At 37.0% G+C, this 16198-nt stretch overlaps 1 protein-coding gene across 6 annotated transcripts in view; it reads left to right on the top strand.

The window, feature by feature from the left end:
• grid2 (glutamate receptor, ionotropic, delta 2) overlaps nucleotides 1-16198 on the top strand; it is a 555291-nt gene that overhangs the window by 90702 nt on the left and 448391 nt on the right. For all 6 annotated transcript variants that reach the window (XR_014279959.1, XM_082553593.1, XM_082553595.1 and 3 more), the window contains exon 2: nucleotides 5518-5673. Coding sequence is in view for 5 of the 6 variants with exons in the window: in XM_082553593.1 (XP_082409719.1) it covers nucleotides 5518-5673 (156 nt within the window). In the remaining variant the exon portion in view is untranslated. The remainder of the gene's footprint in view (nucleotides 1-5517; nucleotides 5674-16198) is intronic.

Raw genomic sequence — 16198 nt, 5'->3', positions numbered from 1 at the left:
ATTTCTGACATTCAAAAACAAAACAAAAACAAATCAGCAGCAAGGACACTCAAAAGCCTGCCATCCATGGATTCTGTCAGTGTTTTGATCTGTTCACCATCAACATTGCGTGCAGCAGCAACCACAGCCTCCCAGACACTGTTCAGAGAGGTGTACTGTTTTCCCTCCTTGTAAATCTCACATTTGATGATGGACCACAGGTTCTCAATGGGGTTCAGATCAGGTGAACAAGGAGGCCATGTCATTAGTTTTTCTTCTTTTATACCCTTTCTTGCCAGCCACGCTGTGGAGTACTTGGACGCGTGTGATGGAGCATTGTCCTGCATGAAAATCATGTTTTTCTTGAAGGATGCAGACTTCTTCCTGTACCACTGCTTGAAGAAGGTGTCTTCCAGAAACTGGCAGTAGGACTGGGAGTTGAGCTTGACTCCATCCTCAACCCGAAAAGGCCCCACAAGCTCATCTTTGATGATACCAGCCCAAACCAGTACTCCACCTCCACCTTGCTGGCGTCTGAGTCGGACTGGAGCTCTCTGCCCTTTACCAATCCAGCCACGGGCCCATCCATCTGGCCCATCAAGACTCACTCTCATTTCATCAGTTCATAAAACCTTAGAAAAACCAGTCTTGAGATATTTCTTGACCCAGTCTTGACGTTTCAGCTTGTGTGTCTTGTTCAGTGGTGGTCGTCTTTTAGCCTTTCTTACCTTGGCCATGTCTCTGAGTATTGCACACCTTGTGCTTTTGGGCTCTCCAGTGATGTTGCAGCTCTGAAATATGGCCAAACTGGTGGCAAGTGGCATCTTGGCAGCTGCACGCTTGACTTTTCTCAGTTCATGGGCAGTTATTTTGCGCCTTGGTTTTTCCACACGCTTCTTGCGACCCTGTTGACTATTTTGAATGAAACGCTTGATTGTTCGATGATCACGCTTCAGAAGCTTTGCAATTTTGAGACTGCTGCATCCCTCTGCAAGATATCTCACTATTTTTGACTTTTCTGAGCCTGTCAAGTCCTTCTTTTGACCCATTTTGCCAAACGAAAGGACGTTGCCTAATAATTATGCACACCTGATATAGGGTGTTGATGTCATTAGACCACACCCCTTCTCATTACAGAGATGCACATCACCTAATATGCTTAATTGGTAGTAGGCTTTCGAGCCTATACAGCTTGGAGTAAGACAACATGCATGAAAAGGATGATGTGGACAAAATACTCATTTGCCTAATAATTCCGCACTCCCTGTAGTGAGTCTCTCCACCAATTATTATTATGTCACAGTCACACTACTGCCTGGAATACTGTGAATTTTGGTCCATAGGTATTGTTCCTCAGTTGACGATTATTGACTCTGGTAGCCGAGACTTTTCCTGTTGCACAATGGCAACGCTTATCTCTCCTTTAAAAAAAGAAAATTCAATTCAACTCTTTGTGTACATATTGCAAATGTTTATGTTTCTCGCACACAGCATCTCACTAAACCACAGTGAGTTATACATATCCGATTTTACACAGAATGAACAGTAATCCCTTTGTTTTTCAAAAAGCAAACCCATTTTTCTTTGATAAGCAGCATTTTATGTTGTATAGTGCTAATTAAGCACATTAAATGTTTATAAAGGTTATCATTCCTACATAGTAAATTGCAGTGGTTCCATTGCACTCTACAGCACAGCATCACACGGCTGCAACTGCTAGCGTGGGTGTAGACTCTTAGCCTTGTTAAAAAAAAAAAAAATTAACCTCTAGATAAACTTCTGTTGTGCAAACCAGATAATTATGCAGATAAATATGCATGTGTGATTACACAATCATGGCAATAAAGCTGACATTAAAGCCCACATACTGACTAATGATCATCCTTTTTTTTTCTCTCTTATTTTCTTTTTTAAATGTACTTGTATATTGTTCACATGTTGAAATAAATTACCAATCAATCAAATCCTTTGATCTTTCACAAACACACACACACACACATATATCTATATCTATATATATGTATATATATATACAGTATATATGATGATGATTGAGTGTGTGAATCAAGATTTTGTTACTTTCATATCAGAAGGAGAAATTGACCAAATAAGAACATGTAGATGCTGCTTTGTTTGTTAACTGCATATATTTACAGTGAATAAAAAGAGAGGATATGTAAAAGCGAACATTACTGAGATTCCAGCAGATATTGGCTGGGGCAAAAGAAAAGACTATTCTAACTTATTTGTGGCTTTGTGTGACAACACATTCCCCTCTTTTTTTTTTTTACCTCTAGCATCACTCATCCATCCCAGTCGGTTGTTTAGCAGGAAGTAGATAAACAAGTTATTTATTACCTCTTTATCAATGTAAACAAACTAGGAAATGAATACTAAACACTTAAATTTGATCGATACTTCCTGACCAAAACACTTTAAGTTTTTGAATCCTACATCACTAGAAATTGACCACTGTTGCTGATAATGCTGTTGACGTCGAAGGCATGGTTGGGGAAAAATGTTGATGATTTAGTACTTCTGCTCACACGCTGTATATGTGTGTGTATGTGTATGTGTGTGTGTGTGTGTGTGACTGCCCTTGAGGCATCCGTGTAAAGCAAGATTCAGTACTTTTATATCCTGGCTTGCTGATTTATGCTGTGACGTCTGCCTTTGCACTCACAATCACATTACTGGAAGGGAGGAAGAGCCAGGGCCCTGTGTGTTGTTTGTGTGTGTGCATGTCTGTGTGTGTGTGCGTGTCTGTGTTTGCTAATCAGCATGCAGTAACGCTGTTGTTCCAAAATAGCTGACAGTGAACAGCAGACATTTACCAATCGTCTGTTCTCATCTCTTGTCTTGTGCTTTCTTCTTGTGAAAAGTTAATTATTTTTTTAATATGTACACATTAAAGATGGTAATATTTGGGAGATTCCAAAATAGTTTGATTAGTGTTTGAGTTCAGAAGCCTCAAAAGGTTCATGCTACTCTTCAATCATTAGGAACAACAGGAGCCAAGTTTAGCTTTAGTGAAATAAAGATGAGAAAGAGTCAGCGAATTGTAGTGTGTTTATTTTCCAGACTTAATTCCGATTCTTTGTTCACATTTACCTTGGACTTTCATGCCCCCCTGCAGTGACTCCATGCCCCAGAAAGGGGCCCCACCCACAGCTTGAGAACCACAGCCTTAAGGCATAAAAGCATGTTTAAAACACATTTGGATTAAGATTCAAATCTGCTTCACAGACCAAGGACTTTTTTTTTTTCATTATCACCTACATTTTTTTCTCATCTCCCTTTCTGCATGCACACTGGGTCTCGATTAAAGAGTGTTATTTTCAGTCACATGCACGTAGCTAATATATCACCGTGCAGGTGTAGCAGCTTTGATAGAGAAATGATATAGGTGATAACAGAAGAAAGAAAAGTGACATGAAAAAATACTACAATACGGTGTCTTCTTCTCCATTTCAATATCTTTTGTTACCATTGTGGTCACTAGATCCCAAAATGCATTGCTGGTGTGATAAAGGAAATACACACTTTACAAGGAAACAAACCATATGCAAAGAGAGTGGTGTACGATGCAGTAAAGCTTTTAACATATGCCTGGGAGCAGGTTACTATGGAAACATCCTTGTAGAAACCTAGATTAAAGGAGCCATTTACTGTTCCCTCTGCATGTTTGTAAAAAAAAAAAAAGACAAAAAAATATTACAAAACTTTATCCACAAAGGAAAACACACAGAAAGTCATAAATCAGCTTACTAATGTCAAACATTTCGATGTGCTTTTGTCCTCTAGACATATAACCTTTACAGTGTCATGGTTCCAGTTTAAAATCTGTACCAATCCTCTCCCAGCAGTGTCATCTTCAAACTGATTGGGACCTTATTCAAAATTTATCACTAATGGAATAGTTAATGTCTTTGTTCTTCATTCTTTATCGCTTTGTCCAGGCCTGCTTGTCTCACCTCATCTATACTGCATGATTATAAAAACAACCAAGACTCAATCAGTTGCCTGGTATTTACAGTTGCCTAATGCTGAGGAATTAAGTGATTGAACGATACATATTTAATGAGGCCTTTGACGCAGAGGCAGTTAACATATCATTCCTAACCGCATGTGGTTTTGAATGAGGTGTGCGTATAAAGGCTGTGCTGGAATGGATTGCCCTTCAGAAGTTGAGTTTAATCAAAACGTTGTTTAAACTGTTGCAGATGTGATAATATTTAGGGTTTTACAAATTTTGCTAGCCACATATCTTTTTCTAATTAAATGTATTGACAATTAAATTATTGACAGTTTAACAGATTCCAGTAACCTAAAAAAGAGCATAAGGAAGAGATTTTTTTTTAAACAATTAAAGAGGCAAGTGGATTTCTAAAGCACAAGAACCAACTAATCTTATTGTAAAAATGTAATACTGTATATGATTTCCTGGATGATGTATCCAAAGTACTGCAAAATAAAGACGGTGAAGTTTGGGCTCTCTGGGATTTAGTCCACAACCTTTGTGGTATTAACATCAGGCTATGCACAGCCAATTACAGATATAGTTTTCTAAATGTGGTACAAAACAGCCCTCAGCCAAAGCAGCCTTCTTGGTTATTGATGGATTTTGCTACCTGTGTCTTACACACATGCACAGGCACACACATCCACACTATACAGTATGAGGCTTATTTTCTGGTCAATGAAATGCGGTTAGCAGTGCTTCACTGCGCTGGCTTACACAATTAGTGGCCCAGTGGATTCAGGGGATAAACTGGGTTGAATTGAGAGGCTAAAGAGAAGTAAAATAAGAAAAAAAAACATATGGTTAATTGTGTGTAACAGACCAAAGCATAGACCGAATCTCTGCTAGCCAGTCAACACCCCACATTGCCTCATTTGTCTGTCTCAGCAGCACTGCAGGTTGACATTTATTTTTATGACTAATTTAGTATTCACTAGTGGGAACTTTATCTGCCACTACAGATACTAACACACACCAGTTCTTCTTCCATTTCCCCTTGTGGGGCAACTGTTTTGTCTGAGTCAGTGCCCTACATTAGGTAGTTTTTGACACCGGAATGAACATTCATGTAAGCCCATTAGTCCCTTCTTTTTCATGCAGGATGCCAGAACAGGGGCTAAATACTTAAAGTCTATATTTCTAGACTTATTTGAAGCTGGTTTCATGAATGTGGGTAATATAATTGGTTAAATTTTGCTGCCTTTGGTTTCCAATACCAGCATTACAAGGCAGTTAGCCATTTAAAGAATGTAAATGAAGGAGATTCCCTGTAAACACATTACTAGCTATTTAGTGAGTAGTAGTGAGGTGGTTATATATTGGGGAACTCAAGCACAGGTGGAAAAGGCATCAGCGGCTTTTCTATAGGTAGGGTGAACACTAAATCCACTTGGATGGAATTATATTTTGAGGCATTTCTTTGAAGAATTCCCTTTGTAGATTACATACTTCAGAGTTCTGTAAAAATAACCCAAAAGATAATGCCTTTTTTGTTTCTTTCCTTCTTCTTCTAATAGGTGCCATCTTTGATGAGTCAGCACGGAAAGATGATGAGGTGTTTCGCCTTGCTGTGGCGGATCTCAATTTAAACAACGAGATTTTGGAGACAGAGAAGATCACCATCTCTGTGGAGTTCGTTGATGGGAACAACCCTTTCCAGGCTGTGCAAGAAGGTAGGGAGATAATACTGTGTTGTAACATTTATGCATTGCACCAACAGGACTAATAGAATGTATCTGTTTCAAATTGAAATATGTTTTTCTTAAATATGTTGATGCATGCTCAGTCATCCAGGTAAGGAAATCCCCAAAAAGTTGATTCTGTTCATCTGGACGTAGAGTTTTCTCCCACTGTAAACGCTACGTCCAGATGAACAGAATCAACATTTTGGGTTTTCTTAAATAGCTTTTCTTATATTGGCCTTATATAGGGATTGGTGTAATTCTGTGTTTGCTTCACATATTCTAAGTTACACGTTTGCTTTAAATAGATTTAAACAAAAAAAGGAATCATTTGTGTTTATTTTGATACCCCAGCTCCTTTTTTGATTTTCAAATAATCCTGAATTGTTTATGTAACACAGTTAAATACATGTATTAATTTCCATTTGATCCAATGCAGATTTAATTAAAAATGTGTAAAATTTGCAGTATTTCTACAGACAATCTTAGTCTTGTTATCATTTTAGAACTGAAACACATAAGCATGCGGTGCTTTCACAGTCATTTCAGCATTTTCCTGACCTATTCTATCTTAAGAACATGAACTGATTCATGTGGGAAAAAATAAAGATTTGAAAAGTTGGCCAACTTTTAAAAATATTTTATTTTTATTTTGCATTGCTGGCAGGCCTTTATGAGTTGACCTGCATCACAATCAGTTGAGGATATGAGGTTTTTTCCCTCTCTCTTTTTTGTTTGGGTTTCCAGCCAGTTTATTTAATTAAAATCTAGTTTGTAGAAGAAATTGACTCTGGGATGTTCATATTTTTAATCAGTGGACATTCTGAATTATACAACTTTTTTTCATCCATGTGGGCATTTATATTTTAATATTATAGCTGCTGGTTCACAAGCCAAACCAACAGGCTTGATTTTAAATTGGAATTCAATATGAAAGAATCACGTATAACTAAGCTTAGTTTGACTTGTTGACTTATCACTGGTAGTAATAAGAAACAGGATTCAGTGAGGGCTACTGGACGTTTGTGCTTTTTATATGAACAGAAACATTTACAAAATTATTAAATCTGAGCATGTTTTCAGTGCATATACATTTTTCAAAAGTTGTTACTTTGTTTTCCTTCCAAAGAGTCAGATTTTCTTTTAATTTTTCAGAGTGGCCTTTCCAAGGACATCCTCAGAGGAATGCCTTCATTTTGTTTGTTAGTTTGTTTGTTAAGCCACCAAACACTGATCTATGAATCATTCAAGCATAAACATCTCTCCCAAGGGATGAACCAGTTTTGTATCTACACTTAACAGACAACTTAGCAAAGAACCAGTCTTAAATTGTAACTTTGGACACTATGTTACTAGCAGCCTGTCACAGAAACCCATCATTTGTGTAGTTGTTTTTGCTTTTTTTCTCCTTTCTTTTGTGCAATCTGTGAAGAATGCAAAAAAGAGATAGCAAGATAGTTTGACAGGCATAAAATGGTATTTTTGCACTAACAAGGTGATTTCGAAAGAGCTATTACTGTAGCCCAAAACTTGCCACATTTCGGTGTGCTGGATACCCTTAAAAAATTAAGGAAACTGGACAAATGGAGAGAAGCTGGAGACCTGCAAAATTATTTACCAGGCGAAAGATGGGATTTGATAGACATATCTTTAAGAAATTATAATAACTTTAAAGAAATAACAAAACCTGACATACTGTAGGACCTGTATCCTGAAGCCTCATCAGAAATAGTCTCAATCAAGGGGAAACTGTCAAGAAGCCCTTTTTAAGGAAGGGAAGCGGGGAGAAAAGGCTGAGGTATTCCAAATTAACCTCAGCAACTTAACATTATTCAAGCAGTGTGGGATTCTTTTGTTGGTTTACCTGCTGATCACATGCTTAAACGCCTAGCAGCAACCCTTGTTCTCACCAATGGGCTCTGTAGCACAACATAAATTAAAATAACCCAGAACATCATTAAAAATAAGCAGAGAGAGAAAGAATGTGTGGGTGTATTAATTGACAGTGCCACAGGGCATACATGAACAAACATACACAGTGAGCACACCATAACATCATGCAAGATGTGAACAAATAAACATATACATTAACTTTAAGCTGGGGCTGCTGGAGATACGAAACAAAAGAACCCAAGAACAGCTTTCTTTATAAACATTTACCTTAAACTTTCATTATTTTTATTTAAAAATTAATCTTAAAGTCATCATCATTCTTTTTTAAACAGATGGCATTGTTGTTTAATGAAGAGTGCTGTGAAAAATTACAGGATGTAATTTAATGATGTGGACATTCAGTTCAGCTAAGCAACTTTGAATGACATGTTCACTTTATTGGTGTAAGCATTTGAATTCAGAAATATTGCAAAATACAAAATATAGAAATGAGGCAGAAGTATTGGCACTGCCTACATGACTAATGAGTCATCTGACAACAGGCTGTGTCACACACATTCTTTTCTACTACACTGTGTGAATTGCTAATCAGGACATTTGTCTAAATTGTCTAATAGTCATCCAAAAGCCTGTGCAATGTAAATAAATTCTCATCTATTGTCTTCCTCTCAGGATGTAAGGATTATGTGATTTTAGAAATGTCATGGTTGATTCACTCTTACAAACGTCTACTGTGTAGTACAAAATTCTTTCTATAGAACATGGAATTAACAAAATCCAACAATCAGGCTATCACGAGCAGATACAACTGCTGCACATATGGGCTAGTATCCATGATTTGGGAACCATTATACTGAGTTCAAGTTTTTCACAGAGAAGCTCGTATTTTGGCTCAATGAAATGGAAGTGAAATGGAAAGACAAACTGATCGTCACACAAGCATCCATGTGCCTGTGATCGTTTTTGACTGGCGGGCTGCCTTAGAATAAACAGAGATTTGATCAAGGCACAATAATGAGCAGGCACGAAAAGAAACAAACATTTTGTTGTAAACCATGTTGCACCCGTGTTTATGCCCTTTTAGTTTATTTGCTTCGTCTGATACTTGTGCATGCATTGTATTCGTATTTATATTTGAAATATACCTTAGAGTACACACAGCTGACTGTGATTAATTTGTAGTTTTGTTAAATTTACATACATTGTAATTGGGATGAGGTTCAGCCCTTCTCCATGACCCTTTATTCTACCAGCAGAAGAAGGGCAGTCAAGAAATTGCAGTAATTACATATTTAAAAGTGAATTCAGAGTGATCAAATGCATAAAGCTTTTTAATATTGCACGACAAAATTACTACTGATGATTTGCATTAATTCGTATTCCTTCTTTCAGTATTGGATCCCTTTTTTATTGATTAAAGAAAACAAGTGAAGAGGAGGGTAGAATGGGGTCAAAGTTAGAAACGTGAATAAAACAGAATCACTGTTCTCACTGCTTTGCAGGTTTTTTTTAAATTGACTTTAGAGATTTAAAAAAAGAAAGGGGAAAAAGCCCTGAATGGATTTCTAAGTTCTGACAGTTTACATGTTAGGACTTTGAATCCCTTCCATGATTTAATTAACTGATAATCAAATACAAAGAGCCCTATTATCAACATCCATTCACACACTTAAGTAAGAGCACACACACACATAAAACATTATATTAGCTTTGGTGAAACAGAAAAGGGAAAAACAGAGAATACATCTGTGGGCTTGTTTGCATTTCACTCAAAACAGGCAGCAGGATTAATGCCCATAGCAAACAATGGTGGCCAAACTGTAAGTGTATCTCCATTTTAGAGATTCCCTCAGGGGAGTTTGTGTGGATGCATTGTATGTGCATGAGTGCATGTGCACTCGTGTACCTCTAAGAGCCTTGTTAAAGCTGTTGCTTTGATATAAGGGTCTACAGTGATGTTTGGCACTCAGGCTGTAATTCTTTGAAGTTCCAACCTTAGTCATTCCATTAGCTGGGCTCTACGTGCGTGTTTCTGCAATTGTTTCTTCCTTATTTATTTCAGTGAAACTGAGCAGCTTGAATCTCAAGTGTCTTATTTAGAATATTAGAACCATGTGAAATAAAGACTGAAGAGAGATGTGACAGCGCTCCAGGAGACTGCATTTGAATGCTTGCTCTTTGACCGGGCACACTAAGCCACCAGCATGCTTCTGAATCCTCCAATACATGTCTTTATTTGTCCTTTAGTGTTGCTGATAGTGCACATTTTGCATTGAAGACTAAATTAAATTGATCTTTTAAAATTTGGAATCTAATGATTACTGATTAATAACTATTTTGCTTCTCTCTCTCTGTCGCTCTCTCTTTTTCCCTACTTTCATTTGTACTGGCTCCTACAGGCCTCAGAGCCCAGAGCCCAGCCCTCAGTGTGTTGGTCAGTCTGTCCAAACTTGTGGGCACTGCAAAAAATGAAAAAATCTTCGCAGTCTTTCTGTTTCTCTGGTACTGAGCATACTGCCTGTCATTTCTCTGCCAGTCAGCCTATTCTTCTTCTGTTTGCCTGGCTGTTAGTGTAGCTGTGGCTGCTGAACTTGTCTATCAGCCTATTTGTCTGGTTAAGTAGTGACATGGTCGACCTTGCCATTGCCTGTTTCTCACGTACTATAATTTAAATGGATTGGTGGCAATTTAAGTAGATTAAAAGTAGTGAATTACACTGCTTCAAACAGAAGTACTATCTAACTATGAGTTTTCTCTGTTATAAACCTTATAAGCTACAATTAGCAGATTTTCAGAAATTACTTATATGCATTTCACTTATCTTTTTGCTAACTTACAGTCCACTAATGAAAAATATTGGAATTTGTTGCCATATAAATTCAACATTTAGTGGCACTAAATTGGCTTTTCGTGAGGGATTTCTAAAGATAATTGACAATAAATGTCAAAACCTACTGCAGTCAGAAGTATGAACAGCAGCATAAACAACATGTCGTCTTTAAGGGCTAGATTTACATACATGAGCGTGGCAATTTGTACCTCGCCTTTCAGTCACTTTATGGCGCCAGTCTAAGTGTAATTAGCACCAGATTTGCAAAGGTAGTAGCTCATTATGCAGTCAGCACTTGGGACTCTCTCTAAGACACATTATGTGTCTGAAGCAGAGGGTGGTGGATGCAGTTCAGTAGAGGGATTAGTTGGAGATCACCAAGCTAAAAAAAAAAAAAGTCATGATGTAATAATGCTGTAGGGCAGAAGGCTCAGCTGAATCTCAGATGTTTCACATCTTAGTGGAAGTGATAGGTTAAAGAAGCCAGGTTTATGGTCAAAAGAAGCAATTTGCCAGATTTTAGTGATATGATATGATTATTATATGATATGTAAGATTTATAAACAAAACAAGTTGAGGTCCATGCTCTGCATCTCTTCTGTCTTTTGTATTATTAATTGATACAATTGTATTATGTATCAGTCATATATATACAATTTGGTTGATTTATTATCTTCATTTTTTATGCATAAAGACATATCACAAAATGCACCTCTTAGTCATTAGAGATTTCAGGTAGTTTAATTGAGTAATTTATTTTTCAAAGGTGTGACAAATTCTGTGACCCACAGTAAATCTAAGAAAGTAAATCAGTGTCATATTTAAAAACAGAATTTCCATGTTCTTGTACATAAATAGAGTCTACTATTAAAAAGGACTAAAGATATGTGTCTGTGAAGGTTCTCAGTCATCCAGGTCATCGTAGTCTAAGGAGCTTGGAAAGAAAACCGTCTGGACTTCTGTAAGTTGCTTGAAGACTTTTCAGAGTCTTTTCTAAGCACAACATCCCAGTATACTTCAGACCCAGCCACACACTCAGACAAAAACTGGTTCATCCCAAAGACAGAACTACTAAACACAAACTTAACAAAATAGTTTGTGCTGTACAGTGTAGCGAGAAATGCTTAGACCTCTACATTGGAGAGATCAAACAGCCACTTCATAAACGCATGGCACAACATAGACGAGCCACCTCGACATGGACTCAATGGTCCATCTGCATCTAAAGGACAAAGGTCACTCTTTCGAGGATGCCGTTGTTCACATTTTGGACAGAGAAGACAGATGGTTTGAAAGAGGAGTGAAAGAAGCCATCTATGTCCACTGTGAACGACCATCTTTGAACAGACCCGGTTTACGACACCAACTATCTGCAATCTATAATCCAGTTTTGAGATCCCTTCCCATCCTGGGGCTTTTGACCTCAGGAAATCACATGGTAGGGTGTGGCTAGGTTTCACAGCGGGTTCTCCTGAAACCTTGGCTGATTATGACCTACACCCGTTTTCACACCTTGACTCGTGTGATTAGGTAGAGGATCATTAGGGGGTCTATTGTCCCTCTTGGGGGAACACTCCCATAGGGCTTAAATCTGTGACTCTCCACCATTTGACCTTAGAACTGAAGAAGCTTTTCGGATGAGAAGTGAAACGTCTTCAAGAAACCAGACGCTTTTCTTTCCAAGCTCCTTAGACGACTAAAAATATGGTTTACGTTAGTTTGTTTCCATAGAGAGTGAATTCATTTTTTTTACTGCTACTAACTCCAAGATACATGTTGATAATACATGTCAAAGTCACAGCAAATATATGAGATAATATAAACCACAGTAGAGTATGCCTGCTAATTTTAATTGAGAGACCACCACATCTATGTCTAAATCTGCATCTGTGCCACAGTACATCTGAACTGCTGAAAGTAATCTCTAAGCCATAAAGGATAAGAACTTTTACAGCAAAGTGAGTTATAGAAAGATGGCACATGTCAGTATCTGCATCTCTAAAACTGTAGACCATTCTACAAAAGAGCTGCCAAAAAAGATTTGAGTCTCACAGAAAATTATGTCTTTGAATGATTTATTCAGATGATTTACTGCTCCCTTTGCCCGATGGCCGTGTGTGTGTGATTGTACAGAATTGTGTCAGAAGTGTGCAAAGTGGCTTGGATTTAATCACACACTTTCCCTCCCTTTTGCCATCCTGCGTGGCACTTAATTGTGGGTCTGCTCCTGTCACTTATATTCACATTTCACTCCCTACCCGATATCTCTAATTTCTATAGTCCATCCACAATAGACACTAGTTGTGGAACAGGTGGAGCTTTCTGTGGGGTGGGTTATTTGTATGTGTGTGTGTGTGTGTGTGTGTGTGTGTGCATGTCAGCCTACCCGTTCATGTCTCTATCGATTAAAGCAATGAGAATCACCTAATTGGATAACAGTCTATGGAAAAGTGGGGGGTGAGGAAATGGAAAGCAGAAGGAGACCACAGGATGGAGGGAACTCAATAGTTGTCTCAGCTTATTTTTCATCTCAGCTTAGTCTTGACACACATTGCACACAGCTGCATTTGCATGCACACTGCCACACACTGTGATTTAAGGGAAAGAAACAAATATCAAACCAACAAACAAAAAGAAGCATAAAAATATTGTACCTTTTCTAGAAGGTGTGCAGAGTTATGACAGAGCTTGCCAGCATCACTGGCTAATATCTAAATAGTTTAGATAATTGAATCGCTAATATTTAACGTTAAATACTGTAATAGCTAATTATTTTATTTTATGTATAGAATGACTAATCTCATCACATGACTGCAAATGATCCCTCAATTATACGCACAGCACAGTAGACTGAGTACAGCATGTTAGCTGCTCTAAATATATGAGAAAATCTCCTCACTTCCCAATATCTCGAATGTTTTCCTAGAAGTCAAAATTCCCAAGCAATTCCCATGTTTTGTTTCCTGACACTTTGAATTTATTCATAAAGCAAAAGTCCTGAACATTCATTCCATTGTTGTTGTTTTTTTGCCTTTCTTTGTTTGATATTTTTTAGTTGATTGCGCATTGATTTTCTTTCAGTTTCGGACTGTTGAACAAACAAAAAGCTATTTGGCAATGTCACAACAGAGCTTTTAATTAATTATCTGACAATTTACACAACAGCAGATCGTGTCATACTTTTTACAATCTTTTTACATTACATTAGTTTTCTTTTTAAAAATTGCATTTATTGTACCGTCAATCGGTTCTCAGACAGATCAGCACCGTGGACAGTGCCAAACCTCACACATTACCTTTTAGGCTTGCCTTGGACTTGTGAAAAAAATGGGCTACAAGCAATGAAAGGTTGCAGACACTAATGCAGTTGCTTCAAAGTATATTTGCTTCAACACTTGCACATATAGAATTAGCTTTAAAATGACAGTTTCTACATATTTCTCCATCAGTCTACATTGAATAATAAAATATTTGGCGCTATGTATTATTTTGCAAAGTTATTTTGTTTTGTGTGCCCTAATTATGCTTTCACGTGTATCTAGAATATGAGTAAAGTAGACTGGATCCTTGGCAAAATGAACAAGCCTTGGACACCACACTACATGTCCATGAGAAAAAACAAATAAATAAATAAATAAATAAATAAATAAATAAATAAATAAATAAATGTAGCAAAAGTCTAGAGTAAATCGAGGAAACTGTGTAAAACTATTTTTTTAAGCTTTGATTCTTCATGAGAACACAGTGGCTTCCAAAACTAAGAAGAAGAAAGAATTGAATAGAATAAAATGGAAAAGAATTGAATAGAATAATCCTTTAATTGTCCCACAAGGGGAAATTTGGGTGTAACAGCAGCAAGAAAGACATATATACAAACAAACAGTACACAAGACACAGAACAGAAACAGACACAATTTTTGCATATTTACACAAAGGACAATGGTTACCAAAAACAGAGTACTGTACCATTATTAAATTAAAAATACAATTAAATACAGATAAATTTTATGTAATTTAATAACGGTACAGTACTCTGTTTTTGGGCAAAAATCTGTTTTTGGTCAGAAATGGGCAAAGCGGAGTAAGAATGAAGGGTTTTGATAGAGGTGACCAAGTATGCAGAGATAGAACCTGTGCGAAGAACAGCCATGTTAGAACACTGTCTTGTTGTAGTGGTGCTTGACACAAAAAGACTTTTCATTATAAAGCATTTAACAACTGACGTAGTCATTTAACAAGCCTTTCTTAAGAACTCAGACACCGTGTGGGAAGGATTCTTTGCTCTGATAAGTAAAATATAACAATGTTTGGCAGAACTCCAGGCATTATGTCTGACATGCACCAGAGACTGCTCATTACCTCACTGATATCATCACTAAAGTCAAACATGATGGTGGTGATAGCATCATTCAGTAAAATTCCTTCCCAGTGGCAAGGATAAGGAGAATGGTCAAAATTTAATTTGCTTGCATGCAAATATTCTTGAAGAAAGCCAGCTCCAGAACACAGACAGTCTAAGATTGGGGCGTCAGTTAACCTTTAAAGTGAAGTTAAGTGATTTTTATAACACATTTAAAACAACGGGAGAACCAAAATATGCTTTCCAAACAGATTCATTTATTTTCCGGGTTGCCAGAAAAAAAAAGAAATTACAAAACATAGAACTCTCATAAGTATAATGAAGCAGCTCAGCAGTGAACAAAAACCATGCAGCTCCAACAGTGAGGTCAGCGTGAGTCAGGATGAGTCTTTGACTGTCAGGATAATGGACTAATGGGCAAAAAGTCAATTTCATTAATTTAAAAGGAATTAAAGTGAAACATCCCTAAATGACCTTGCATCTTTTTTTTGTTACATCTTAACTTTCACATGATGTGAATCTGTTTTCATTAAAAACACCACCAAGAGTTCTACGTTATATAAATGAATTCTTGCATGAATCTTATTTGCTTCTTGTTGGATTTTTGGTTACATTGCAAAGGTTAAAAATCTGATTAAACTTGGAATATGGTGGTTTCTGGGTAGAGAATAGCAAGGTACATGACATGAACATGCAATCACATTTACAAGCTTTTACATAGTTCACAATCCCAATGTTGTTTAGCCTAAAAGATCATGGCAGTCTTTTTCCCCCAAAATATTTTCATGTGTTAAAATGACACAAGCTATAGTGGTGGAAATGTTTCAGCAGCAGTGAAGATTAATTAAACGGGATGCTAATGCAAAATAGGATGTGTATAAAAATTAGAAAATACGTCATCTTCTTAAGATCTTAATTAAAGTTTTAATGGATTTGAGTGACTAAAATATATTAAGAAGTTTTTTCATCTTTTCTATATATATGTTCTGACACAGAAGTCGTTGTGATTCACAGGAATGATGTGGTATAGTGCCAATGTCAGCATGAAGCAAATGCCTTTAGGGTGTGAGAAACATTTGACTGCATGAGCGTGTTGAGAATAACTCAATCAGACTTTGCCATGTTGATGAAGCAAAAGCCTGTACCACTATTATGGGACTTACCATGTATGTTTCATCCCAAATATTTTCATATTGTACCTACAATGTTTAATAATCATACATCTTTCCTTTTTTGAAGGATCCATTTTGCCCAGAATGCAACAAAGGAAGACTTAAATTCTGTAATCAGGCTACAGGCTATTTTGAATTTGTTTTCTGAATATTGCAGTCTTCTCCATCTGTAAAATATTAATCTGGCATTTAAATGATTTAGACAACCCCACACCCCTCTGTTGAAGTCTCAATATGTATTCCAAACATAATCAAGTGCAG

This window comes from Aulonocara stuartgranti, assembly GCF_965226115.1.
Source record: "Aulonocara stuartgranti genome assembly, chromosome: 12".
Lineage (NCBI taxonomy): Eukaryota > Metazoa > Chordata > Actinopteri > Cichliformes > Cichlidae > Aulonocara > Aulonocara stuartgranti.
Note: the sequence above shows the minus strand (reverse complement) of the source record. Positions and strands in the feature narration are given on the sequence as shown.